Source organism: Bipolaris oryzae, assembly GCF_000523455.1.
Source record: "Bipolaris oryzae ATCC 44560 unplaced genomic scaffold scaffold_8, whole genome shotgun sequence".
NCBI lineage: Eukaryota > Fungi > Ascomycota > Dothideomycetes > Pleosporales > Pleosporaceae > Bipolaris > Bipolaris oryzae.
In genome coordinates, this window is record NW_006911284.1 from 133,641 (window position 1) to 156,934 (window position 23,294).

Genomic DNA, 23,294 nt, shown 5'->3' on the forward strand with positions numbered 1-23,294 from the left:
GTTGGGCAGTGCGCAAGGCCAATAGGTGGAGAGGAGTTGATGTACAACCACGGAACTGGATCACAAACCGCAACAAAAAAGACATATTTGTACAATGCCCGCTCTATATTATAGAGGCAGTGCCTCATAAAATTGACGTACTGACGACCAGTCGTGAGGATTTCTCCCTTGTCATCTTCTCCAGTACATGAGACGCAGCCACTCCCACACTTCCCAAGCCTCCCTTGAGCCTTCCTACAACAAACCCACCACAATAAGAAACCCTCCGTTCTTCTCCTGAGAGACTTCCTCTTGTCATAACCATGCCTTCCCGTGGCGCATGCCTGGGAAATTTGAATGCAGATCAAGGGGCTGATCTAGAATACTTACAAAGGCTTCAAAGCCCTAGAATCACTTCAGGGAGTATACCATATGGCTGGCGACTGCGTCTAAGCAAGATCATCAGTCTCCCACAGACGGATCTCGACAATGACATTCACCCTCTTTTCCAGAGCAGCAGATGGCCAGACCTCAGGCCAGAAGATTACACCCTGCTACTTCCCGCCCTCCGAATCGCATCAAAATTTATGAGCGAGCCCGTAATTCTAAAATGGTGGAAGCACACTCTATTCGGCGAAGTAAAACTCGACAAAACCCGCAGACGCTACTTGGCAAGCACACCCTACGAAACCAGCAACTATGCAAACAACGAACTACATGTCCTCCTCATCAAAAAACTGCCTCACGTACTAGAACTTATGTTTGAAAACCTCGACAAAAATACGTCACGCACAGATGGCTGCGCATTTGGCAGCAACGCAGCATATATCAAATTCCGCCACGACCTCGTAATGGCGCCTGTATACCCCTTCTTCGACACGCCACGCATCCTACTGCACTCCCAGTACTGGTTCAGTCTCAAGTACCTCTTGAGCCACGGCGGCTCCGCTCACGAACTAAAAACTGTATATCTACGAATGGCCATCACTCTTTGCCACGAACTCACGCACGTGGTTTGGCATTATCGTATCAGCAGGCAAGTCATGCCTTGGTAAGTTTTTTTTTCCCCCCAAATTCCTTCCTTTCCCAAACAAAGCATATAGCACCAAGCCCTCTTCTCCTCGAAATAGTATGAGAGAGAAAAAAAGAATTTATACTGATATAAACCAGGGCCCTTGAAATCGACTCCAAAGAGCCTCTCCACCAAGCCTCTGACCGCCTCGCCGAATTCGGTCATTCCTGGGAACACTACGTTTTCGGCGGTAGCATCTGGACTCTGGATCGCCCAGGCTTCTTCACTACATTCTACAAACCGCACAATCTCGGCGCTGCAGCATCGTCGTTTTCAAACGCGTGCGTTGTGGTGCCGCATTGGTGGATTAACATGTGGTCGTCAACGGGAATGTGGAGTCAGTTTGAAGATTTGTATAGGGGAGGCGAGATCAGACTGCCTGGGATGTGGGAGAGCGGGTATAGTTTGTGCCAGGGAAAAACGGACGAGGGTTGGACGCTGCATAAGCGGGGCGTGGCTCAGTTGGGTGGGTGCCGGACGCCGGAGGCGAGTGTGTTTTATCTGTGGCATGTGGTGAGGCCGATACTGCAGGTTATGCTTGCCGATATGCAGAGCATGGGCGGTTCGAGGGTGATGCGGAGGCTGCATACGGAGTTTTATGAGCTCCTTAGGGAGACGCAGTATGTTGATGAGTCTAGCCCGGAGACTTTTCGTCTGAGGAGGAGATAGTATGATGGAAGCAGAGTGTTGAGAGAATTGATCAGATCAAATAGAGATGATTTAATCAAACAGCTCCGTATATACTGAATGATGGATAAGATTTTTGGTTCCCGTCTACTTTGCACATGGACTTGGAATTACATGATGATCAGAACATAGAGCATATTTTACAAACTCGACATTTCGCCACACCAAATCAGTTGCAGCAAAGGCAGAAGTACAAGCATGACGTCTCGCCTTTAACACACATTGATCACTATATCGAATATTCAAGAGTGTTTTTCTCATTTTCATTTTATTTTTAATCGAGTATGTACACGAATCCTGAACCTGCTGTTTTTCCTTTTTCTTTGGAGAAGACAAAATAAAACGATGCCTAGTGATGGTGTTTCGTCTTTGTGCTGACTTTCCAACATAGCTCTTTGCTGTGTCTCAAAACCTGATATGCCCGTTTTCCCTTCAGACGTCTTGTTTTTGTTTGTAAAGATGCATAGCCTAGTAGTCGTCTCCACGGCTCAGCACCTCCTTGCACGTTGGTCTTAGGACAAAAGTCTACACTACATTAGCTTGCGTACCCAAGTGTACAGGTGTCAGTATCGGGACTTACGTGTTCGCTCTGTGCGGTATAACTTCCCTTGATATCGCACAGCGGTGGATACGCCTCTACGATACCTGCGCTAACCAGATTGTTCAAACCCAAAAGATACTTGTCGTGCCCCAGGCGATCAAGATATCTCCTGCAGAAAGGCAATGTGCCGAAGTTCTTGGTGATGGAGTTGAGTAGCGTCTTTGCTGACGAGACGCGAAGGGCGACTTTGGGTGCATCAGCGATCTTGGCATAATGCGAGGTTTCCATCTACAGAAGGAAGCAATGTTAGCGAGCTGCTAGCATATAGGATAAGAGAAATCTTACGTCGTCTCGGACATAACCCTTTCCTGTGCTACCAAAGGTCTCAATGGCAAAAGTTTCACCTTCTTCCATCTTTGTCTGGTCGCCTCCCTTGACGATGGGTACCGTCTTTCCTCCGTGAATGGTAAAGTGGCCAATGGAGTGACCGTTCAGGTTCCTAATACACTTTACGGGCAGCATCTGGCCCTTGATTTCTACCTCATAACTCTCCATGACTTCCTGGATAGCAGCACCAATGTCGCTCATGCGGACATCGATACCAGCCTCTTTGATACCGGCATTTGTAGCGGCCTTGCACGCGTTGATAAGGTTATCGTAGACGGGATCAAACGTCAGAGTGAAGGCACTGTCAACGATACGACCATTGATATGGACACCGAAATCGACCTTCATGACATCCTCGTAGTTGAGGACCATCTTATTGCCTGCGTTTGGTGTGTAGTGGGCGGCACAGTGGTTTATGCTGAGACCAGTGGGGAAGCCCATGCCCGCTTTCAACGCATCTCCGTCCTCAAGGCCTTGATGACCTGCCAGAGCGCGGACTGAGTCTTCGATGCCCTCGGCAATTTCAGTCAGCGACATGCCAGGCTTGATCCAGCCCTGCGCCCATTGTCGTACTTGACGGTGAATCTCTGCACCCTTGCGGTATTCGGCAAGGAAGCCATTGTTCATGCGGTCGAGGTGGCGCTTCTCTTCGTTGGTGGTTCGATACGAGTTCTCGTTGACGTATTCCTGGATTTCACCCTCTGGATATGAGTCGTTGGGGAAGAGCTCGTCGACACGGACTCGAGGTGGTGCCGTCTGCACCTTGGGTCCGCCCGCACCTGCAGCACCAGCCTTCTTCTTCTTTCTAGGCTTTCTCTTCTTCTTCTTTTTTGCTGCTCCTTCACCGGCCTCTGGTGCACCGTCCTCGGCTTCGTTGTCGTCGTCCGAGTCTTCGTGTTCTGCGTCGGCTGTGGGCTTGTCGCTATTCGGCATCGCGCCGTTGGCTGGCTTGCTCTGAGAGTCGTCCACTGCACGCTATTAGTCGTTGTGGCGATGTATAAACATGATCCCGGCAAAAACATACACTTCAGGTTGGCGACATCATCTGCTACCTTTGCGGCCATGTTGACTGTGCAACGAGGGGAGTGGTGCTAGGGTTGCGGGTTATCTTGAAATTTACGAGGGCCTTGTAACGCCCCCGCTAAGTTGCCCCGATGGCTCGGAGTCGCTGCAGTCTAATCCGACCCTGTGCTAGCCTCGTGACGGGCGATGACGTTCTCTATGCACTTCAGACATTCACTCAACCACCAACTTTTAATGTAACCCTTTTTTCATGCTGTTCTCGGGCAATGCCACCCCGCCCATCTGTTCTCCTGCGACCATTCGCTTTATCCTCGACTCCTCGGCCGGCGACCTTCAATGCGCCATACGTCTGCCACTCATGTCTCCATCGCACAGTACCTGCACCTCCGCGGCGCATACAACAAGTCTCTCACTTCCATGCTTCGACCCCACGATGTGCCGATACGCTGAAAAACCACTATGAAACGCTGCATTTGACGTCGAGCGCTTCTGCATCTGAGATCAAGCGCCAGTTCTACACATTGTCCAAGAAAAACCACCCAGACCATAACCGTAACGATCCCGACGCCTCTACACGCTTTGTCGCCATAAGCGAAGCATACCACGTCCTTTCTGTCCCTGAAAAGCGTGCACAATACGATGCACAGCTAGAGTCTGCGCAGCGGCAATCGCGCTGGGGCAAGGGTGGCAACGATATTCCCCAAGGGAGTTATAGCTCAGCCGCATTCGGGTCCCGCCCAGCAAGCGGGCTAAACAAGAAACGCAGCACCTTCCGAGGCCCTCCACCATCCTTTTACAAATCAGGGGGCTACGGGAGACATGGCGCAAAGAGAGCTGAATACGCATATTCGAGCCCGCATTCAGAAGGGGCAAATGCCAAGGAAGCCGGCCAGGAAAGCTACGGCGAGTACGGTGGCTTTGGGCCTGGCCAGCAGAGCCAGGGTAACGCAGTCCCGCACTTTAACGACCAACAGCATAGAGAGATGCACGAAAACGTGCAGGAACACATATGGGGCCGACGGAGAAAGATGCAGGGGACAGTCAAAGTGGAACAGGAGTGGGAAAAGGGCAACATGCTCGCCAACTTCATCATGGTGTCTGGCGTCATTGCACTCGCGGGCCTGACGGCAAATATCTTTGGCGATCGCCACGATGGCCATGCTACTACCAAGAGGAAAGAAACTACCTGATTGATACATGCATAGATTTCGTTTACTACTCTACCTTAGAAATCAAAGCACACTAGACACCACTTTTGTAAACGCTTTTCGCGTCTTCAAGGGAGATCGACAAAGGCCAGAGTAAATCCCTGCATTGCGTGTCCCTGATCTCTTGCGATAGGCCAAGACCAGGTGCCTGGTAACTTTTATATGTGGTGTCATGTCATGCCATGCCCTGCCCTGCCCTGCAGGTGCGTCGGCATCTCCACAAGCCTCGTTTCCCAACATGTGGGGAGGAACTAGCAGCGGTGCCTCCCGTCTCTACTGCTAGCAAGGGATCTGGTTCTAGAAACATTCCGGAAATCAATAGAAATACGCATGTCTGCAAAATCACATCTCACCATGCCCATATTTGACCATTCAAAATACATTATGTACATAGTCTTGAAAGGCTTGCATTGAAGAAGATTATCCTACTGCATAAAGCACAAGACTATTAGTCTTCTTTCCAGACTATATTGATATAATGCCGCTTCGCGAGAACCAAAGCAAGTCAAAGCCTCTGTTCATTTTTTCTCCATCCTGTCATCTACTACAGGTGCATCCCGAAGAGACGCTTAACCCTCAAAGGTGAAGCTGGTGCCGAGCTTGTGGCCGGCCTCGTTGAGCTTCTGGGTATCGAAAGAGCCACCAATGCCAAAGGTCAGGCCGCTGTTGACCTTGGTGTTGTAGGCGAGGGAAGCAATGCCGAGGTTGTTGATCTTGGCCTAGAAGGGTTTAGCATACAAATCCATGTGCATGTCAGGGACCTAGACGTACCTTAGCGAAAGACAGAGGGTCAAGCTTGTACTTGGCGGCAAGCTCAAGACCGACGTTGTTGCCGGACTTTGAGTCCCAGACGGCGCGAGCACCGGCCTCGACAGCGGGGTTGACGCGCTGGTAGTAAGAAGCAGTGAAGACGCTCAGGGAGTTGGTGGCAGTGACAGCGGCGTTGTAGAGAGGAGTGGTGTATCCAACGGCAGCCGAATACTTAGTGATGGCAGCCTTCTGGACGTCGTAACCAACCTCACCACCAACAACCATACCCTCGTGGCTAACGACAGCATCAGCGGTGGTGCCAATGGCGCCAGCAGCAGAGTAGTCGACGAAAGCACGGCCGTGGAAGGCAGGCTGCTTGAAGTGAAGGTTGACCTTTTGGCCCTTGTTACCAGCTGCGGGGCTGAAGTTGGAGAGGACCTCAGTCTTCAAGCCGCTAGCGAAGGTGTCGTTGAGCTCAACCTTGGTAGCCAGCAGGTTGGCAGTGTTCCATGACTGGGTGATGCTGATACCTGTGCGGTTTGTCGTCAGCCAATTGAGTCCGTAGCCTGTAACGGACGTGCCCCAGATTCCTGGAGGCTGCGCAGAGTGAAACATGTACGAGCAAAAACCGGGTGATGAATGAAAAGGTATTGTTAGGCTGACAGAGCGGGGAAGAAATGAACGAGTTATTGCCGTACCGTTGGAGAGCGACTTCTTTCCCTCGAGCTGCGTCTTTTGTCAGCGAATTGCGTCCTTTAGCGATCGATGGCAGTGTACTGACAGAGGAGGTGACGGGGCCATCGTGGGCAGAGGTACCCTTGGCAGTGAAGTTAACACCGTTGGGGGCCTTGAGCTTGACCTCGAGGGCAGCTGGTGGGGGGTTAGCAGATGGGCGCGCAGAGTCAATGGCAGCGTCTGACCTGCGGCAGTGTGGTAGAAGTCCTTGTTGATGAGCTAGAGAGGGTGCGGGTTAGCAATGGCGCTATTGTGAAGCTCGTCGCGGGGGAACCAAAACATACGTCGTTGGAGGCCTTTGCGATGTCGCTGAAGGCCGGCGGGGGGACCTTGGGGATGATGCTCTCAACCTTGACGTACTCGGGCATGATGGCGGCTTGTTTGGGATGCAATTGGAAGAATAGAGGGGTGTTTTGGGGGTGGTGTTGCTGGCCAGGCGCAAAACTTCTTGAGAAGTCACGGCAAGGGTCCGCGCTAACATCCCGGGCGATCTTCGTGCCTGCCACAGCCTGCCACTTGGTCGCCAACGTGCGCGCATCTGAGGCTCATTGTCGCTCTGGCTCACGGCATTGGGACTCGGCAGCGCCTTTGGCAGCTTCACCCGTTGCCGTCATGGCGCCGTGCCTTGCATGGCGGGCATTCCGCTTTTTAGTGAGCAATGAGTAGCAATGGGAGGTATCTGACGCCATTCTATCAGCTATGCACAGCTGTACGATTGGCCCCTCTTACTATGGCATCACCCCTTCCAATTGCTGGAACCCACCTGATCACTCGCCAACCATCCCCTGTCCACAAGCATGGAACAATGCAAGAACAACACATGCGCACGCACGTAGTTGTGTTCGTATATGCTTTGTATGTATGTATGTATGCTGACTGGCCGATCACGTGATTCTCGCGGCGGCCTCCGTCATTCATGGCTCCACATTGTCACTCATGCACATGTCAGAGATGGAGACGCGGTATTTGCCATGTGCCATGCCTTGTGTTACTGCACTTATGGTTAGAAGGCGGTATTACCTGCCTCTGGCTTGAGCACATGCTTACAGCCAGATGATGCACCCGTCCCGGACCCGTCCAATGAATGGCATTGCAACATGTTACCAAATCACATAATCGACGCTCCCTTCAAGCATGTCTCCATAGTTTCTCCAATCACCTCTTGACCTTGACTGGCTTTTGTTGTTGTGCCTCAAGGCGTTCGATGGGGAAGCAACATGGCTCTCGTCAGAGCAGCCTTACCATCGGCGGCCGACTTCGGAAACTCAGACGACCCTGCTCCGCGCTCCACTTAAAATAAAACTCCTAGAGTGACTCTGACGTTGGTCGTTCTAGCGCACACGTTTGGTCCGACTTGCGATAGACTCTACACGCACACAAAGCTTATAGAATCCCCAGGCAGCTTCTGTGTACATTGATCACATCTTCTCGTTTTCTCATATCAATTCTCGTCCCCACCCGGCCGTCGAACTGGCAACCCTCTGCTTGAAGCCACCATGTCCACGTTCGGAACACATTTCCGGGTCACCACGTACGCATCTACCCTACATAGACAAGGCGCACATACTGAACTCGTGAAAGCTATGGCGAATCCCACTGCCTGTCGGTCGGCGCCATCATCGACGGCTGCCCACCTGGCATGGCGCTCACAGAGGCGGACATCCAACCCCAGATGACGCGCCGCCGACCGGGCCAGTCAGCCATCACCACCCCACGCAATGAAAAGGACCGGGTTGAGATACAGTCTGGCACAGAGTTTGGCATCACATTGGGCACGCCGATTGGCATAAGGGTCATGAACGAGAACCAGCGCAAGCAAGACTACGGCAACCAGACCATGGACAAGTACCCGCGGCCGAGCCATGCTGACTGGACGTACCTGGAGAAGTATGGGGTAAAGGCTAGCTCTGGAGGCGGCCGGAGTAGTGCTCGTGAGACTATTGGTACGTCGTCGATTGCACATCGAGGACGCATTGCGGCTGACATGATGCAGGGCGGGTAGCGGCTGGCGCGATTGCAGAAAAGTACCTGCGTGAAGCATATGGTATCGAAATAGTAGCATTCACAAACTCCATTGGAAACGAGTTTCTATTCCCCCCTACGCCCGAGCATCCCACGGCATCCACCAACCCAGAGTTCCTGAAACTCGTCGACACCATTACACGGGAGAAGGTGGATGAGTACCTACCAGTACGATGCCCGAGCGACGAGGTTACCAGGCGCATGGAAGACTTGATTGCCAAGTATAGAGACGCGCAGGACAGTATTGGTGGCACAGTGGCCTGTGTCATCAGGAACTGCCCAACAGGTCTGGGGGAGCCATGCTTTGACAAGCTTGAGGCAAAGCTGGGGCACGCCATGCTGTCGATTCCAGCGACTAAGGGGTTTGAAATTGGATCTGGGTTTGGAGGGGCACAGGTGCCCGGGTCGATCCACAACGACCCATTCATCAAGGCGCCCGCAGTGCCCGCGGGGGAAAACCCGTCTGCAAAGGTGTTTCGCTCGAAGCCCAAGCTCACTACCAAAACCAACAACTCGGGAGGCATCCAGGGGGGCATCAGCAATGGGGCACCCATCTACTTCAACGTGGCGTTCAAACCCGCGGCGACTATCGGGCAAGCCCAGTCAACGGTGACATATGATCAAGAGGACGGGGTGCTGGAGGCCAAGGGCAGACACGATCCGTGTGTAGTGCCGCGTGCGGTACCGATTGTAGAGAGCATGGCGGCACTGGTGATCATGGATGCAGTATTGGCGCAGCAGGCGCGACAGGGCGCTCGGAGCCTGCTGCCAGCGATCAAGGGAGTGCTGCCGGTGCAGATGCAGGGCGGGGGCGACGAGTAGGAGGCGTGGCGGGGGGGTGGCTACGTGTATTCTAGACAGGAGTTTCGGGTGCTGAAATTACCAATCGAAGGGATTACATGGACAATGTGCGGGTGCGGATGCGGGTGTTGCTGGGCTATACGGGATACGGCTGGAGATAGCGGCGCACGCAACCATGGTAATGGGTGGGCGAGCTAGCTAGCGGCCGCGACGTCTCAGTGTCAGTGCCAGTCTGGGACGGGCGGTGGGCGGTGGGCGGTGGGCAATTAGGCAGCTGTGCTATTGAAAGTCGAGATTGGGATGGAGTCGTGGTCGCGGTCGCGGTTGCGGTCGCGGCCGGGGAGCGGAGGAGCAAGTGGAAGGGAGCACTATGCCAGCACCATAACCGGCACTCAGCCACCGGGTGGCAGCCCGCCAATCATAGGCGGGCAGTGGGCTCCCTTGCATGCGCCAGAGTGACCTCGCCCACCAACGTCGCCGTCGCACATCTGTGTCTGCCCCCATCTTGTCTTTCGCCTCAAACAAGCTACTCCTACATACGTACTTTTGCTGCCACCGATGCTGCCACCCGCGGTGCTGTCCTTGCAGACTGGCTGTCTGTGGCAGCGCGGCAGCGGAACCAGGTCGTCTGTTGCCGCGGCATGGCAAGAGCTCTCATGGCAACGGCACTCGCTCGGCGTGGCGTGCCGAGCTAGCAGGAGCAGCAGCTCACGCCTGTGTGCTGTGTGCGGAGGAGCAGCGATGCAGACGTGCGATGTTGAGAAAATCTCTGCTCGTCCGCGACCTGAGGCTGTCCGCAGTAGAGCAAAAAAACCCCAGGCGCCCCCACTCGATGGCCCGATGTGGCCCCCCTTGGCCTGCGGCGTCAAATTCCGGTAACGCGTCGCTCCCATATCCGCGAAAGGCTGGCGACGGGCTCGGGCTCCAAGGGCGCGCCAGCGGGGCGATCAGCTGACTGGGGGGGAGGGGGGCTCATGGGATTCTAGCCTCTCGATTCGAATTCCCACTTGCGTGCAACTTTGCCATGTTCCTTGCCCTGTTCGCCGCTTGGCTACTGCACAACATCCTGTCCTTGCCTGTCTGGCCATGCTGCTAGCCTCAGCGACCCTCTTCGTCGCCCACCCGGTGCTGGCCCATCCCTACCCGCCACCCGGCCATAAAATCCATACATGTAACTCTATCTTGTATCCAATCCGCCAAGCCACTCCCAGGGCAGGCACATTGGATGTCGCAACAGGCTCCCAACGTCACAACTACCTAATTGGTCATCGCCTCTCTCTCTCTCTTCCCCCAAGTAGCTGATCTCCCGTGCTACATACTTCTTCAGCCAAAGTCAGACAATGCCATAACTAGATCCGCCCTCGGAGCCCCGTGTGGAACTGACATTCCTCTTGCTCGCTGACCAACAATGCCTCGCGGGTCTGCTGCCATTTCCTCTGTCAGAGACAGCCAAGACCACGCTCCCTCCCAAGACACAAAGACAACTAAGCGTCGCTGCGTGCAATCTGCCTGTGTCCCATGCCGTAAACGAAAGTCCAAAGTAAGTAACCTCTCGGTGCACAACCTCGTCACAATAAACAGGGGCATGGCTTCATCTGTCGATATTTGCCTCCGCGGACTGCTCCTCGTATCGTGACACTGACAAGATTTTGCCTGGCCACCTGCCAGAGCCTTGTGGATTGCTCCCTTGCTGACACCTTTGTCCACAGTGTGACGGCGGCACGCCCGTCTGCGCAACCTGCACCGCCGTCTACAAGACTGATTGCCACTACGACGCTGAAAGCGAGAGCCGGCGTACCAAAGCCGGACAGGCGACCTCCAACAACGCAGGAACCAAGCGCGATGCTTCGTCCGTCACCAGTCTCAGCCTTGGGGACCCGTCCAATGCTGACTTCATCCTCAACTGCCTCCGGAAGCTGCCAGAGGACCACGTCAGCGAGCTTATCCAGCTCATTCGTGGCAACCCTGACCTTGACAACGAAGCCCTGGCAGACACATGGCGCAAGAACATAACCCTGACCCCCGACACCCCCACGGACGGCCAAAGCCTCGAGTCTGAGTTCAGCGTACTACTCGGCAAGCCCGTTGTAACCCTCTCTGGCCAAAGCCGGCACTTTGGACACTCTGCCAGCCTGGGCCTCGTCTGTGAAGAGGAAAACTTCAGCGGCGGTCAGCTTCGCATCACCAGTGTCCAACCAGAGCGCCAGGGGTCAACATGGACAGAGGTTACAGACGACCTAGCCTTTGTCGAGAGACTCCTCGACCTTTACTTCACATGGAGCCATCCATTCTACGTCCTCTTTAGCCGAAAGTGCTTTTACAAAGACTTCAGAGCTGGCCGCGACAAATACTGCTGCTCCCTGCTCGTTAATGCCATATGCGCATATGCTTGCCACATGACAGACGACCCCGCTGGTCGTACGGATCCATCCGACTTCCGCACGGCAGGAAACCATTTCTTCGAAGAAGCCAGGCGGTTGTTATTCGAGGATGAAACCCCGAGTCTCACGGCAGTACAGGCGCTTTGTGTCATGTCACTTCGTGAGCCGAGCAAGGGAAGAGACAGCTCTGGTTTCTCCTATATAGGGCGATGCATACGCATGTGTGTCGAACTCGGTCTACACTTGGATTACGGGGTAGAAAATACGCTTGGTTTGACACCCAGCGAAGTCGAGGTCCGGAAAGTTACTTTCTGGGGCTGCTTTACCGTAGAAAAGTACGTATATTTCCACAGACACACCCTGGTAATGTTGGCTAATGCAGAAAAAGTGTATGGACAATCGCTACAGGGCGAATATCGCAAATCCCCCGATCTGCAATCACACTCCAAAAGCCTATTCTTGAGGAGACAACAAGCGGCCCAGAAGCGTTTCCTGGTACTTCACACGCCGGTAGCGGTGTTGTAACCTCTCGCATGTTCCTACAAGAGCTCTCAACACTTTCAGAACTCATCAATGACAACAACCACATGTTCTTTGCTCCAAAAGAGCGGCTTACTAGCCAGAAGCTTCTTGACTGTTACTACAAATATCAAGCCTGGTACAGAAAACTGCCAGTCTCGTTGGGAATTGAGGGCAACAAAGAACCTCAACCACACATTTTAGCATTACAGTATGTTCAATAACCCCCTATTTCTCTCTCTCTCTCTCAGAATTATCAGAAAAACTAACAAACCACACAGCATGTTCTACTACGCAATCATTATTCACCTTTTTCGACCGTTACTCAAGGTGGACCTCATCCAATCCGAGATCCGCCCGCGTGACATCTGCATTGACGCAGCCAACAACGTGTCCAGAATCGTCAGGATTCACAGACAACTGTACAACTTCCGCCAAACGCATTTGGTTATTACACACGTGCTATTAACTGTCTGTACAATACATCTGCTCTATTCCAAAGAAAACCAGGTGGCTCGACAAAATCTCGTCGAGGGATTACAAGGTCTTGAAGATATTCACCAATGCCATTACTTTGGCGCGAGGGCCTTCCAAATCATCTATAACTTGGCAAAGACATGGAATCTGCCGTTTCCAGAGGAGTTCAGCAATTCAACATTGCTACCGAAGAACGATTCAGAAAATTCTCATAGGCACATAAGTCCTCAAGCAGATGCCCCTCTAATGATGCCGAACTCTACAGCCAATAGCGGTAATCATATAGGGCCTAGGACGGTCCATACCGCTCAGTCTCAACGACGAGAGAGTCTGTCAATGTTTGCCTCTCAAAATATGATGCATTTGGCTACACACCCCGCACATTCGAGACCGAGCAGTGTGGTATCTACTCAACGCCACGCATCACCTGCAGTTAGGCACGAGCCTCTCCAAAGCAACTATAATTCCAACATGTCGCTCCCATACCAGTACGCGCAGCCCATGTCGACAGCCACCAATATGTCTGCCCCGATAACATCACCCACCACAGACACGGCAGAATCCATGTTCTGGAACCGTAAGTAGACCACCTTAAATCCTAGTTTGAGCATATTCTGACACTACACGCCAGCCATGCCCGGTATACATGGCCCCATCCTGCCGCGTCACAGTTATCAGCAAATAGGCCCCATGGGCCTAGAGAGCGTTCTACATAGTAGTGCCAATTTAGATGACCGTATAGTACGTGATGGCTTCAGGATAAACGAAGACTGGCGTTCCAGCCACGTCAACGGCTTCAACACGGGTGTCGCATCAAACGTGTACTCTGCTCCAAACAACCAGCACGAGCACTCATACGCACCCCGACAAGCCTATGCCGCGCCAACAGATGGTGTGGAGTACCCCCCAGATGCACATGACACACATCACGGGCACCGCGGGCATCATGGACAAGATGGATACAATGCCACGTGGTGGCAGGGTGCAGACGCAGCACCTACACACATGAACTGGCAGACGTCGAGAGCCAAGGCTGAGGAGGGAGAGGAAGGTCATGCTACGACGACTGTCTTTGGATCTCATAGGTAGTTTCCATCTCTTTGTCGAGCTGGCGTGTAGCCAGTTCTGGCGAGGGAAGAGGGAAACATTCCTCCCTTTTCTCTTTTTTTCTTCTTCTTCTTCTTCTTTTTCTTTGTTTTTCGGCAAGGCATACGACAAGTATGCACGTGATTTGGTGGTACCGTACGTATGGCATGAAATCTTGGGGGTTTTTTTTCGTGCCCTTTGTGCTTGCAAAAAGAGAGCGGGTATACTCGTTGCCAAGTCAAGGCCTGTCATTTGTTTGTTTTTCTCTCTTCTTCTTCTTCTTCTTTCTCGTGTATACGGTGTATGTTTTTTCTTCTTCTTTTTTTTAGCTTTGAAATACGGAAATGCCTGGTGCAAAGTCAAGCGTGGGGCGGCCTTAGTGTGTACTACGGTACTTTTGTAGACAGCTTAGAAGTATTCAAGCATTTTGAGTCCATGTTTGTTGTTAAGCAAAAGTTGTTTCCATGTCTGATTTTTATTCTTCTTCTTCTTCTTCTTCTTCTTCCTCTACTACTACTACTGCGTCTTGTGGTTTACTCTTTCTCTCTTTACAAAGTACACAAAAGTGTGTCTTGTCAAGAAACACGAGGTAAATTCAATAGAAAGAAAGGTAATGTATAACTACTAACATTTTGTGTATATATATCCCTAACTCAGATATAACAAGTATACATTATGCGCCCACCACCCAGGCATATTTCCCTTCGCCAATTGCCCCCCGAAAAAGAAGAAGCATATCCCATTATATACAAGCGACAGGAGAAAAAAAAAGACAGAGAAGAAGGCAGACAAGAAGGAAGAAACTTAACACCTCAATCATCCACTTTTCTGCTTCCCCGCCTGTACAAGCGCACTCGCCGTCCCAGCACGCTCCTCATACAACCGCCTCAAGTCCTCCACAGACTGTTTCTTGAGCGTCATCTTGGTCGGCCTCAGTGACGACGGCGGCGTTGCCCTGCCCCGTGACACGCTTCCATCCGATGACTCGGCAGCGTCATCTTTGGGCGATGAAGCAGAATTCTTGTTAAACTTTTCGAAGCTGGGCATGCGCTGCATGAGGCTTGGACTCGGGGTGCGGAGACGCGGTACGGCAGATGGGACGGGGAGAGTGGATGTCGAGGCCTTGTTATGCGGCACGGGGTGGCTAATTATGGGAACTTGAGGGGTAGTTGGAAACACAGGGCGCGCGAGGGAGTTGATACTTGGGCTACGGCTTATTTTGGAAGGGGTTACAGTGAAAGGGACGCTTGTGCGGCGGAATTCTGTTGCTGGTGCTGATACAGCACTTTGAGGTGATGGCAGCTGCGGCGAGGTTGCTGTTTCTTCTTTGACAGATGGGGTTGCAGAAGACGGGCTACGCTTCGTGTCTGCTTTGTTGTTATTGTTATAGTTACCCGTGAGCCCGGGAAGCGCCATGCCGCCTACAGGCTGGGCTCGGTGGGCTTCATTGTTCGCGACGACGGCCTTCTCGACATTGTCAATCTGCGTCGCAGTCAGGGTCTTCCTTTTAGGAATATTGAATTGAGACACTGGAGAAGTAGCAGAAACTGGTGAGCGCGCATCTTGTTTTGCGCGTTCAGAAGCGGACATAGGAAGAACTGGAACTGGGTTGTTCATACCAGACTTCTTCTCATCTGACTGGGCGTCCCGTCGCAGTGGGAGCTTTGGAGGCTGATCAGCGCTGTTATTATCATTACGGGGTGGAGCGAAGCCGTCGGTAGTTGCGGCGAAGGTGACGGGCGACTCGGCAACGTCGTTGGGGGCATCTGATACGACAGTAGAGTAACGTGGAGGCACTGTGAGTGGTGGTGCAGGCTTCCGTTGAATGGAATCTATAGAAGACCTGGCGGATGGCACGTGAGATCGGGGTGGAAGAGGGGGTGGCTGCTCGTCCTGTTGACCTCGGCGCGGATCGCGTGAAGCCGACGGTTTCTCGTTGTCAAGTAATGTGATGCCTTTTATCTGGTCAGGCAAAGACACTTCACTGTCTGTTGAGTCTCTCCTATCCTCGACAGGATCGTCCCAGTCATTCTGATTACTGGGTAGCTTCAGCTCTGCATAAAAGGCTTCTTCTTTCTGACCACATGCTTCTCTCAATCCATCCGTCCACATTTCAATTGCTTGAGTGAGGACCCTCCTTATGATGGAAGACACTTTTGCGTCTTCAAGCTGATCAGGACCGCAGAGCAGCCCTGGAGCGAAACAGACAGCCAAGTTTTCAGCAGTCATTTTGTTTTCTTCTTGCCGTGCTGCTATTGCACTTGTGAGGGGCAGAAGGTGGCGGCAAAGAATTTCACGGGATATGCCAGGCAACAAAGACCATTCAGACTTTGGTGAGAAGAGATCGGTCAGCTTGTCGAGCTCAAAAATCTCCTTGCCGTTTCCGTACAGCCGACGCAAGTCCCGGTAGGACTCCGTGGGGAAGATTGGTTGACGCAAAGCAGCATACCAGGCCTTGATGAGTGCGGCTGCCATGTAGACTGAGTATGCATCGGTAGGAGGCAGCTCGGCTAGTATCTCATCCTGGTGTTCTGCATGAGGGTAGGGAGGCACTGGCAGCATGATGTCGTTGTCTTTCCAGATGATGTACTTTTGGCCTCTGTCGTACGCTTCTTTGAGCGAATCGCGCAATCTGGAGTGGGGAGGTACGCGAAACAAGCCTTCCGAAGTGATGTTCTTTTCCATGAGAACGAAGCTGGTCGTCTCTCTCAGAACACGTGGAAAGCGGGTCTTGCCATTGCTGGTGGCAGGGAAGGGATTACGGGTCCCAAAAGCCCGCCTACCGCTGCTATTGAATGCAGAAATGTTTTCAGTTACACGACGATCGGCGAGATAGGTGGAAGGGGGAATCAGAAGGTTCTCGATAGGGATTTCACGGGCAAGTTGAGTGAGACTGGACACTGCATCTAGTTAGTATGGAGAGGCGGAGATGGTATGCGCAAGCGTACAATGGTATATCTTCCTCCTGAATTTTGGGCTTACAATGGTCGAGAATATTTCAGTCAGAATTCTCACCCATGCTTTTTCGTGCACGATGTACAGTCGCTGAAGTCTCTTGCGCATGGCCCTCGACAGGACGTGATAGGCCTGCAGAAACCAGCCCCAACCCGGCCTGTGCTTCTTGCTGGTTGCGGAGCCGTCGCCGTCTCCAGCAAAGAAGACGACTTCGTATTCATAGCCTTTTAGCAATTCGTCTTCCTCGGGCAGACGGGCAAGGACATAGGGCAGCAGCTGGTCGTAATCGGCGTCGTGGGAGTCCGGGAGGGCAGCAGCGTTGAGAATGAAAACGGGCCTCCCCTCTTCCGAAGGCAGCGGCGAGCGATAGAGGATGGAAGATGCAATCTTGGCCAGGTCGTGAGAGTAGTTGGAACTGTGCTGTGGAGGGGGGACTGCGGACAGGGAGGAGCTGCGGAGCCGGCTGGCGAGGTGAGCACGCACGCCGCTCATGGCGACAGGTGAGATGGGCGGGAGACTAGAGCGATGGAGGAGGGAGGACAGGTGGCGGCGATGTGTAGTAGGTGTGGGATGTCTAAGTAAGTACAAGAGGGGATGCAGAGCGATGCGAGTATGTTCGCACGTGCAGACGCGGGCGTGTGGGTAGGAGAGCGGGCCCCTAGGCGATATGGAAAGGCGGCTATCAGCAATCCTTGGGTACGTCACAGTTGTGAGCGCCATCAGGGTCTCTCAGCCTTCTTAGCATTAGCGAGCCGGGCACGGACATGGCTGTCTCTCATTTGGCTCGACAGCGCCACACTCTCCATGTCTTGAGGCTTGCGGGCACAGGCGGCGCAGCGAGGCTGCACAATTACTTAGTCATGTTTGCTATACATAGCACTGCTACATACTACTACGTACATATCTACGTGTACATGTACGTACAGTGCCGTCTCACTGCACCACCATGCTGGCGTCATGTCTCGCCAGAGTGCCTGTGCTCGTGCCCATTTGCTTATTGCTCGTCCTCATCCGTCTCCGATCCAGGCTCATCCCCCCGGTCCGCAGCACGCTCGTCAAACACCACTTGTACGCCCTCCTGTGCGAGCCTCATGCGTACCAGCTGGAAGCCCTCGGTATTGGTCCTAAACTCCTCGACGCTGCTGTTTGCCTCCTCTAGTGCTTCTATCAAGTCGTGCTCGTTGAGCCCCTGTTGCATCAACCTGTCGATGCCTATCCTCTCAAAGTATTCCCGGTACCGCTCCAACTCAGCCACCAGCTGCTGTCGCACGGCCGGGTCTCGTGGACGCCCCGCCGCAATACCCTTTATTGAAGCGTCGTAAGACTCCAAATTATCGTCTGGAGGCAGTGGATCTGACACAGAGGTATATTTGGACTTGACACGTACGTCTAGCAGTGACATGAGTGCTTGGTTGTCTGACAATATCACATGCCTCGCGAGATCATTCTCTGGTATTTGAGCGAGCCAGTACGGGTCTTCGCCTGCTCCTAGGTCCTCGTCGATTGCATAACACATCTCCACCAGTAACGTGGTGCCTTCTGTCGTGTTCCACAGGTCTTTTGCTTTTGGCACGTACATTTGACAGAGCAGCTCTTGGTAGTCGCCGTTGGGTTCCTTGCCCCACACAGGCTTAGGTATTGGCGATATATCGAGCTCCTTGCATAGCCTCGCCGCTAGCCATGGGTACTCTTTGATGGCGTTGCGGAGTGCAGACCGCGCCTTCTGTGGTTCCTTCATGCGATCGTGAGCGAGCGCAACACTATAGGCCAGGTTTGGTGGAATCTTCCATTGTCGCTGTAGATAGTCTGATTCAGCGATGCTGACCAACCCTTCAGCATTCCGACCTCTCAGAGCCAGTTGGTCAATTAGAAGTCGGAGACAGTAAGGATCTTGCTCGGGGTCCATGGCGAGTAGCAACTTGGCCCACTCAAACGACGTCCGCCATGTTGCACGTGTGCTCAATGCACCGAGATAACGCCAAACAGCAAGCCAAAATTCGCGATTTTCTGGGCGGCGAAAATCTAGCCGTGCTTTGCCAGCCGCGAGATTGGCAGCAAAGGTCGAGTGCACAGAGCGACCGAATGTAAAGAGAGCACGTTCCAGCATATCAGACGCCGCAGCATTCTCACGTTGCTGCTTCGCAATTTCAGAGACCTGAAGCAATGTCGAGATGTGGAATGCTGCAGGGAGTGTTAATATTGCACATAGTCAGGGTAACGGGCCAGCTTACGGTTGTGCTGGAGGAGTGCAATCATGCGCTCAGGATCCATGCTTGCAACGCATGTCTGAAATTGCCGCTGGACGTCTTGGTACATGCGGTTGTGCACAAACTTATACTCAACAGTACCATCTGCCCTCTTCTCAACAATCTCCATTCCCAGACCACCGGATGTAGCACGCGGCCACTCTTCCTTGCCTTGAATGAAAATGTTTCTACGCAGACTCAGAGATGCAAGGTTGCGGCCACCGGGAGCATTGCGTCCTGCAATGGCAGCTGCAATCCCGCCTTGATGACCCCGCTGTCTGGGGCGCGCTTCGTCGTCAATGTTCTGCAGAGCAGCTCGACCAAAGAGTTTCTTCATCTCGTTGGCTGAGTGCAGATGTTGAGTGTCAACACTCAATGCAGAAAACAACTGCTTCTTCTCTTCACTGATAACGGCACCCTGTTGGTCCGACTCAGCACCTGCTTGACCATTCGCAGTCAAACTGAGCGCAAGTAGAGCTTCATCGATCTCATCCAAATCTGATCTTCTCTTGACTGGGGCATCATTCTGGGCTGTGCTGGCAGCCTTGCCCTTTCCTTTTGTTCTCCTGTTCTTCTTTCTGTTCCTGTTCGATGGTTTTGGAGTAGGTGCAAACCCAGGTTTTTCTTGATGATCGGGGCCGCCAGTATCGGACTCGACGTTACGCTCTGCATCTTCACCGTCCTCATCTTCGTCATTGCCGTCGTCAGCGCCACCTAACAGGGCAAACCGACTCGGTTTTGCGCCGGTCTCGGGCTCTGACTCTTCTTCATCCTGGCTGTCCTGCGCCGACTTTTCTTGGATCTGTTTCTTTTCGAGTTCTCGCTGGGCTCTGCGTAGCGCTCGCGAAGACATTTTGCTGTCCGGAGAATTGTGTGTCAAAGGCAAGGTTATGACGTACGCGTGAGGGTGGCTTCAGTGTTAGTCGCCATTTGTACGCTTAGGGCGTGATTGGGCCCACGGCGGGTAAGCGCTTGGACTAAGCGTTCATCCCACGCTGCACCATGATTTCACTGCTCGCAGCCTACCGTCGCTGTCAACCTCACCTACCCTTCCAAAAACGCCCATCCACGCTACCAGCCAGATGCGGGCTGCCTTCCAAGCGCTTCGCTCTGCACGCCGCCCGTGCCTGCGTAAGCTCACTCGCACCCGTGTCGGCGTCTTTGTGCCAAGCAATGGCCTAGCCCACCGGGCTCACCATGCCTACCGACAGCGCGCCTCTCCCCTCCTTACTTCGTCCATGCAGTTCCGCGCGTTGACAGGCGCCCTGGTGGCTGCAGCAGTTGCCTCTGGGGCCTTCTTTGCATACAACGGCAACGACTCCACAGGCCATTCGCATTCCCCCGCCGACCAAGCTAGAAACCTTACCAGTGCTGCCAACAGCGAGACTACGCGGAAGGCGCTCGTCGTGGGTCCTGGAGAGCTGTACACGGGCACAATCACGGGAACTGGTCCCATCTCAAAAGAGACAGATGACTATGGCAGAAAAGTGCTCGAGATGCTGGACCCGGACCAAGCCACGGCCAAGCTGAGGAAAAATGAAGAATCATGGTTGGTGGGAAGAGGTCAGGGCGTAGTGCGATACGACGTTGTGCAAATACCCAGCAATGACCCTATTGAAGATGACCACGCTGAGAAAATCATCGAAGTCCCTTCCAATCTGGCTGCTACCGACAATGGCGCATCTGCCAGCGACTGGATGTTCTGGGGCGTATTTGACGGTCACAGGTATGTCGAGAGTCAAACCTAACACAGATGCTGTACTAATTAGATGTAGTGGATGGGTCACTTCAGCTAAACTCCGTCAAACGCTGATTTCTTACGTCGCACGCGAGCTCAATACGACTTACAAATCCGCCCTTGCAGACCCTTCGCTACACTTTCCAAGTCCCGAAGCAATCGACAAAGCAATCAAGACGGGCTTCACCAAGCTGGACAACGAAATTGTCCACGAGTCTGTCAAGAAAGTACGAAAGGCCCAGTCCAAGGTCGCCGCTGCCGAGCTACTTGCCCCTGCACTATCCGGCTCATGCGCTCTCTTGTCCTTCTATGACAGCCGGTCGAAGCTTTTGAGGGTTGCCTGCACAGGTGACTCTCGTGCTATTCTTGGTCGACGAGGCGAAAATGGCAAATGGACAGCAACTCCTCTATCAGAGGATCAGACTGGTGGAACGACAAGCGAAGCAGAGCGATTACGCCGAGAACACCCTGGCGAGCCCAATGTAGTCCGGAATGGCCGTATCCTAGGTGGATTGGAGCCCTCTCGCGCCTTTGGGGATGCCTATTACAAATGGTCGCTCGAGACGAACGCCGAACTGAAGAAGTCCTATTTTGCCCGAACGCCATCAGCGCTACTCAAGACTCCACCTTATGTTACTGCCGAACCCATCATCACTACCACCAAGATTGAGCCTGAAAAGGGTGACTTTGTCGTCATGGCTACAGATGGATTATGGGAAATGCTTACTAATGAAGAAGTTGTTGGTTTAGTTGGTCAGTGGCTCGATGCGCAGAGCAACTCAGGGGGTCAAGGTTCTCAGACTCAATCATGGCTAAAGAGCTGGTGGTCTAGCCAGAAGCAGCTGCCAGTCGAACAAAAAGCAGGAGACACGGCAGAAGGCCAACGTGCGCCTATCCGCCAACAACAGTGGGGCACCAAGACCAGCTTGAACGAGCGCTTCGTAGTCGAGGACAAGAATGCCGCAACCCATCTTGTGCGAAATGCACTTGGAGGAAAGGACCAAGATCAGCTGAGCGCTTTGCTCACACTTCCAAGCCCCTTCTCTCGACGATACAGGGACGACCTGACGGTAGAAGTCATCTTCTTTGGCGAGGGCACCGGCACGGGTAACGTGACTCGGAATCAAGAGGCTAGCGCAGCAGAGCCTGAGGCTCAAGCCAAGCTGTAGGACATATTGGTTTCCGTCTTGTGGTTTTTTGGGGTGGAAATGCGCTCAGTCATATTTCGACTGTTGGCAGCTTAGCATGTATCGTGGCGTTGACAGGCTCTGGATGGATACGGCGTTTGACGGGAATGTGACACCCACGGTGGAATTAGTGTTTGAATCAGACCATAGCATACACAGGTTTAGCATCTGGGGCTGAAGCCAATCGATTATGTTCTGAACCATGTACCCCACTTCGTAAAGAGCATGACAGCGGGTTCCGTATTCTCGGGCGGGCAGGCTCGGTGATGGCGTGGTTTGGTTCCGTCAAGTCCGCATGATGTCATGGTTGCAAACTAGAAGCATCTTGAACTTTTCAACCATTATACAACTACTACGTGCAAATTTGGTCATTGTCCTACGACATATATGTATATGACAGCTGTCGTCTGAGTATCACCAAGATCTCTCGATCAGTCAATCAACCACAAAGAAAAGGTGCATCCATAATCACACACACACACGCACAGACAAACACCATGGCCGAATCACTAGCAGCATTCCGCAACCGCCAGTCCAGAGACTTGCAGAGATTGGCCGAGGAGCACTTGCAGCATGAGTAAGTCAAGAAGACTGTTTGGTTTCCCGGAGAAGAGGGTCAGACTAATTCGGGCCAGCCTCCAACAGCAAGATCGCGATATACTTAAAAGTGCAGCCGGCAAGGTAACAAGAAACACAACCATCGGATCAGCACTAGGCCTTGGTCTTGGCGTCTACACGGCATTCCGTCTACGGTCAATGCGGCTTGCTTACTTCAAAGCGTTCCGGGCCATGGAGAAGCCTGTAGAAGTGCGTTTTGCTGACGGGCGCACCGAGAAGATTCCCGACATCACGGCCCAAGTCAGCGGCCCGTCGCGCTGGGGCGATGCGGCGGCTTACTTCTTCTTCTCGGTCGGCGGCTTGTTTCTTGGGGGTGAGCTAGGGCTGCTAACAGGAACGGCGAGCGCATCAAGGGCTATTACGAAGAAGCCAGAGAGTAGGGCGAGGATCGAAAAGGCATTCAAGAATTACCGCATCGATGTGCTACAGAGGGAAATTGAGGCGCTGCGAGGCAAGAGTAGGTTTGAGGAGTTCTTCCGCAGCGGAGGGGCTAGCGCGTGAGCATAAATAAACGAGGAGGCCTTATGAATAGCGAATTGAATTGTATTGATGTGTGTGTTACGCGTTCAGATGCCCTGTTGAGGATTGCATGTGGAGATGTTGACCGCAACCCAGCCACGCTAGCCACATTACCCCGAATGGGACACAGCCACAGCCACATGTCATGACATGCATTGGTAGTCTTAGTAACCATTCGACGTGGCCAGTCGTAGCAAGTGAGGGAAACATGCAAATCAACATAGTCGAGCTTTATTGTATTCTTATAATAATGTACGTATCAAAGTTCAATAGGCCATGCTCTCACAAGCTAGCCCTACCTAGACGCTCTGGTCAAGGCCCAGCGTTTCAGGCGCAGCCTATACATGACGTGTCGTAAGGAGA

The 23,294-nt window shown here is 53.0% G+C and overlaps 10 protein-coding genes across 10 annotated transcripts; 6 read left to right on the plus strand and 4 right to left on the minus strand.

The window, feature by feature from the left end:
* Positions 1 to 302: 302 nt before the first annotated feature.
* Positions 303 to 1,720, plus strand: COCMIDRAFT_82856 (uncharacterized protein; the record flags this gene model as incomplete). Its single annotated transcript, XM_007685259.1, has 2 exons — positions 303 to 1,030; positions 1,150 to 1,720. The coding sequence occupies 2 exons, from the start codon at positions 303 to 305 to the stop codon at positions 1,718 to 1,720; spliced, it is 1,299 nt and encodes a 432-aa protein (XP_007683449.1).
* A 486-nt stretch (positions 1,721 to 2,206) lies between these two features.
* On the minus strand, positions 2,207 to 3,730 carry COCMIDRAFT_1244 (uncharacterized protein; the record flags this gene model as incomplete). Its single annotated transcript, XM_007685178.1, has 4 exons — positions 2,207 to 2,263; positions 2,319 to 2,567; positions 2,625 to 3,634; positions 3,691 to 3,730. 4 exons carry the CDS (start codon positions 3,728 to 3,730, stop codon positions 2,207 to 2,209), a joined length of 1,356 nt encoding a protein of 451 aa, XP_007683368.1.
* A 225-nt stretch (positions 3,731 to 3,955) lies between these two features.
* Positions 3,956 to 4,879, plus strand: COCMIDRAFT_22388 (uncharacterized protein; the record flags this gene model as incomplete). Its single annotated transcript, XM_007685199.1, has 1 exon — positions 3,956 to 4,879. One exon carries the CDS (start codon positions 3,956 to 3,958, stop codon positions 4,877 to 4,879), a length of 924 nt encoding a protein of 307 aa, XP_007683389.1.
* Positions 4,880 to 5,466: 587 nt separating this feature from the next.
* On the minus strand, positions 5,467 to 6,750 carry COCMIDRAFT_83011 (uncharacterized protein; the record flags this gene model as incomplete). Its single annotated transcript, XM_007685260.1, has 6 exons — positions 5,467 to 5,616; positions 5,669 to 6,177; positions 6,346 to 6,373; positions 6,429 to 6,517; positions 6,568 to 6,601; positions 6,667 to 6,750. The coding sequence occupies 6 exons, from the start codon at positions 6,748 to 6,750 to the stop codon at positions 5,467 to 5,469; spliced, it is 894 nt and encodes a 297-aa protein (XP_007683450.1).
* A 1,128-nt stretch (positions 6,751 to 7,878) lies between these two features.
* Positions 7,879 to 9,226, plus strand: COCMIDRAFT_82825 (uncharacterized protein; the record flags this gene model as incomplete). Its single annotated transcript, XM_007685261.1, has 3 exons — positions 7,879 to 7,913; positions 7,964 to 8,325; positions 8,376 to 9,226. The coding sequence occupies 3 exons, from the start codon at positions 7,879 to 7,881 to the stop codon at positions 9,224 to 9,226; spliced, it is 1,248 nt and encodes a 415-aa protein (XP_007683451.1).
* Positions 9,227 to 10,613: 1,387 nt separating this feature from the next.
* COCMIDRAFT_82835 (uncharacterized protein) lies at positions 10,614 to 13,671 on the plus strand (the record flags this gene model as incomplete). The annotated part of the gene is made up of 5 exons (XM_007685262.1): positions 10,614 to 10,745; positions 10,915 to 11,921; positions 11,975 to 12,316; positions 12,387 to 13,159; positions 13,214 to 13,671. The coding sequence occupies 5 exons, from the start codon at positions 10,614 to 10,616 to the stop codon at positions 13,669 to 13,671; spliced, it is 2,712 nt and encodes a 903-aa protein (XP_007683452.1).
* An 813-nt stretch (positions 13,672 to 14,484) lies between these two features.
* COCMIDRAFT_82962 (uncharacterized protein) lies at positions 14,485 to 17,115 on the minus strand (the record flags this gene model as incomplete). The annotated part of the gene is made up of 2 exons (XM_007685263.1): positions 14,485 to 16,568; positions 16,617 to 17,115. The coding sequence occupies 2 exons, from the start codon at positions 17,113 to 17,115 to the stop codon at positions 14,485 to 14,487; spliced, it is 2,583 nt and encodes an 860-aa protein (XP_007683453.1).
* A 502-nt stretch (positions 17,116 to 17,617) lies between these two features.
* Positions 17,618 to 19,722, minus strand: COCMIDRAFT_1250 (uncharacterized protein; the record flags this gene model as incomplete). Its single annotated transcript, XM_007685179.1, has 2 exons — positions 17,618 to 18,804; positions 18,855 to 19,722. The coding sequence occupies 2 exons, from the start codon at positions 19,720 to 19,722 to the stop codon at positions 17,618 to 17,620; spliced, it is 2,055 nt and encodes a 684-aa protein (XP_007683369.1).
* A 229-nt stretch (positions 19,723 to 19,951) lies between these two features.
* COCMIDRAFT_32631 (uncharacterized protein) lies at positions 19,952 to 21,776 on the plus strand (the record flags this gene model as incomplete). The annotated part of the gene is made up of 2 exons (XM_007685225.1): positions 19,952 to 20,595; positions 20,645 to 21,776. 2 exons carry the CDS (start codon positions 19,952 to 19,954, stop codon positions 21,774 to 21,776), a joined length of 1,776 nt encoding a protein of 591 aa, XP_007683415.1.
* A 515-nt stretch (positions 21,777 to 22,291) lies between these two features.
* Positions 22,292 to 22,913, plus strand: COCMIDRAFT_82919 (uncharacterized protein; the record flags this gene model as incomplete). The annotated part of the gene is made up of 2 exons (XM_007685264.1): positions 22,292 to 22,371; positions 22,430 to 22,913. The coding sequence occupies 2 exons, from the start codon at positions 22,292 to 22,294 to the stop codon at positions 22,911 to 22,913; spliced, it is 564 nt and encodes a 187-aa protein (XP_007683454.1).
* Positions 22,914 to 23,294: the final 381 nt, after the last annotated feature.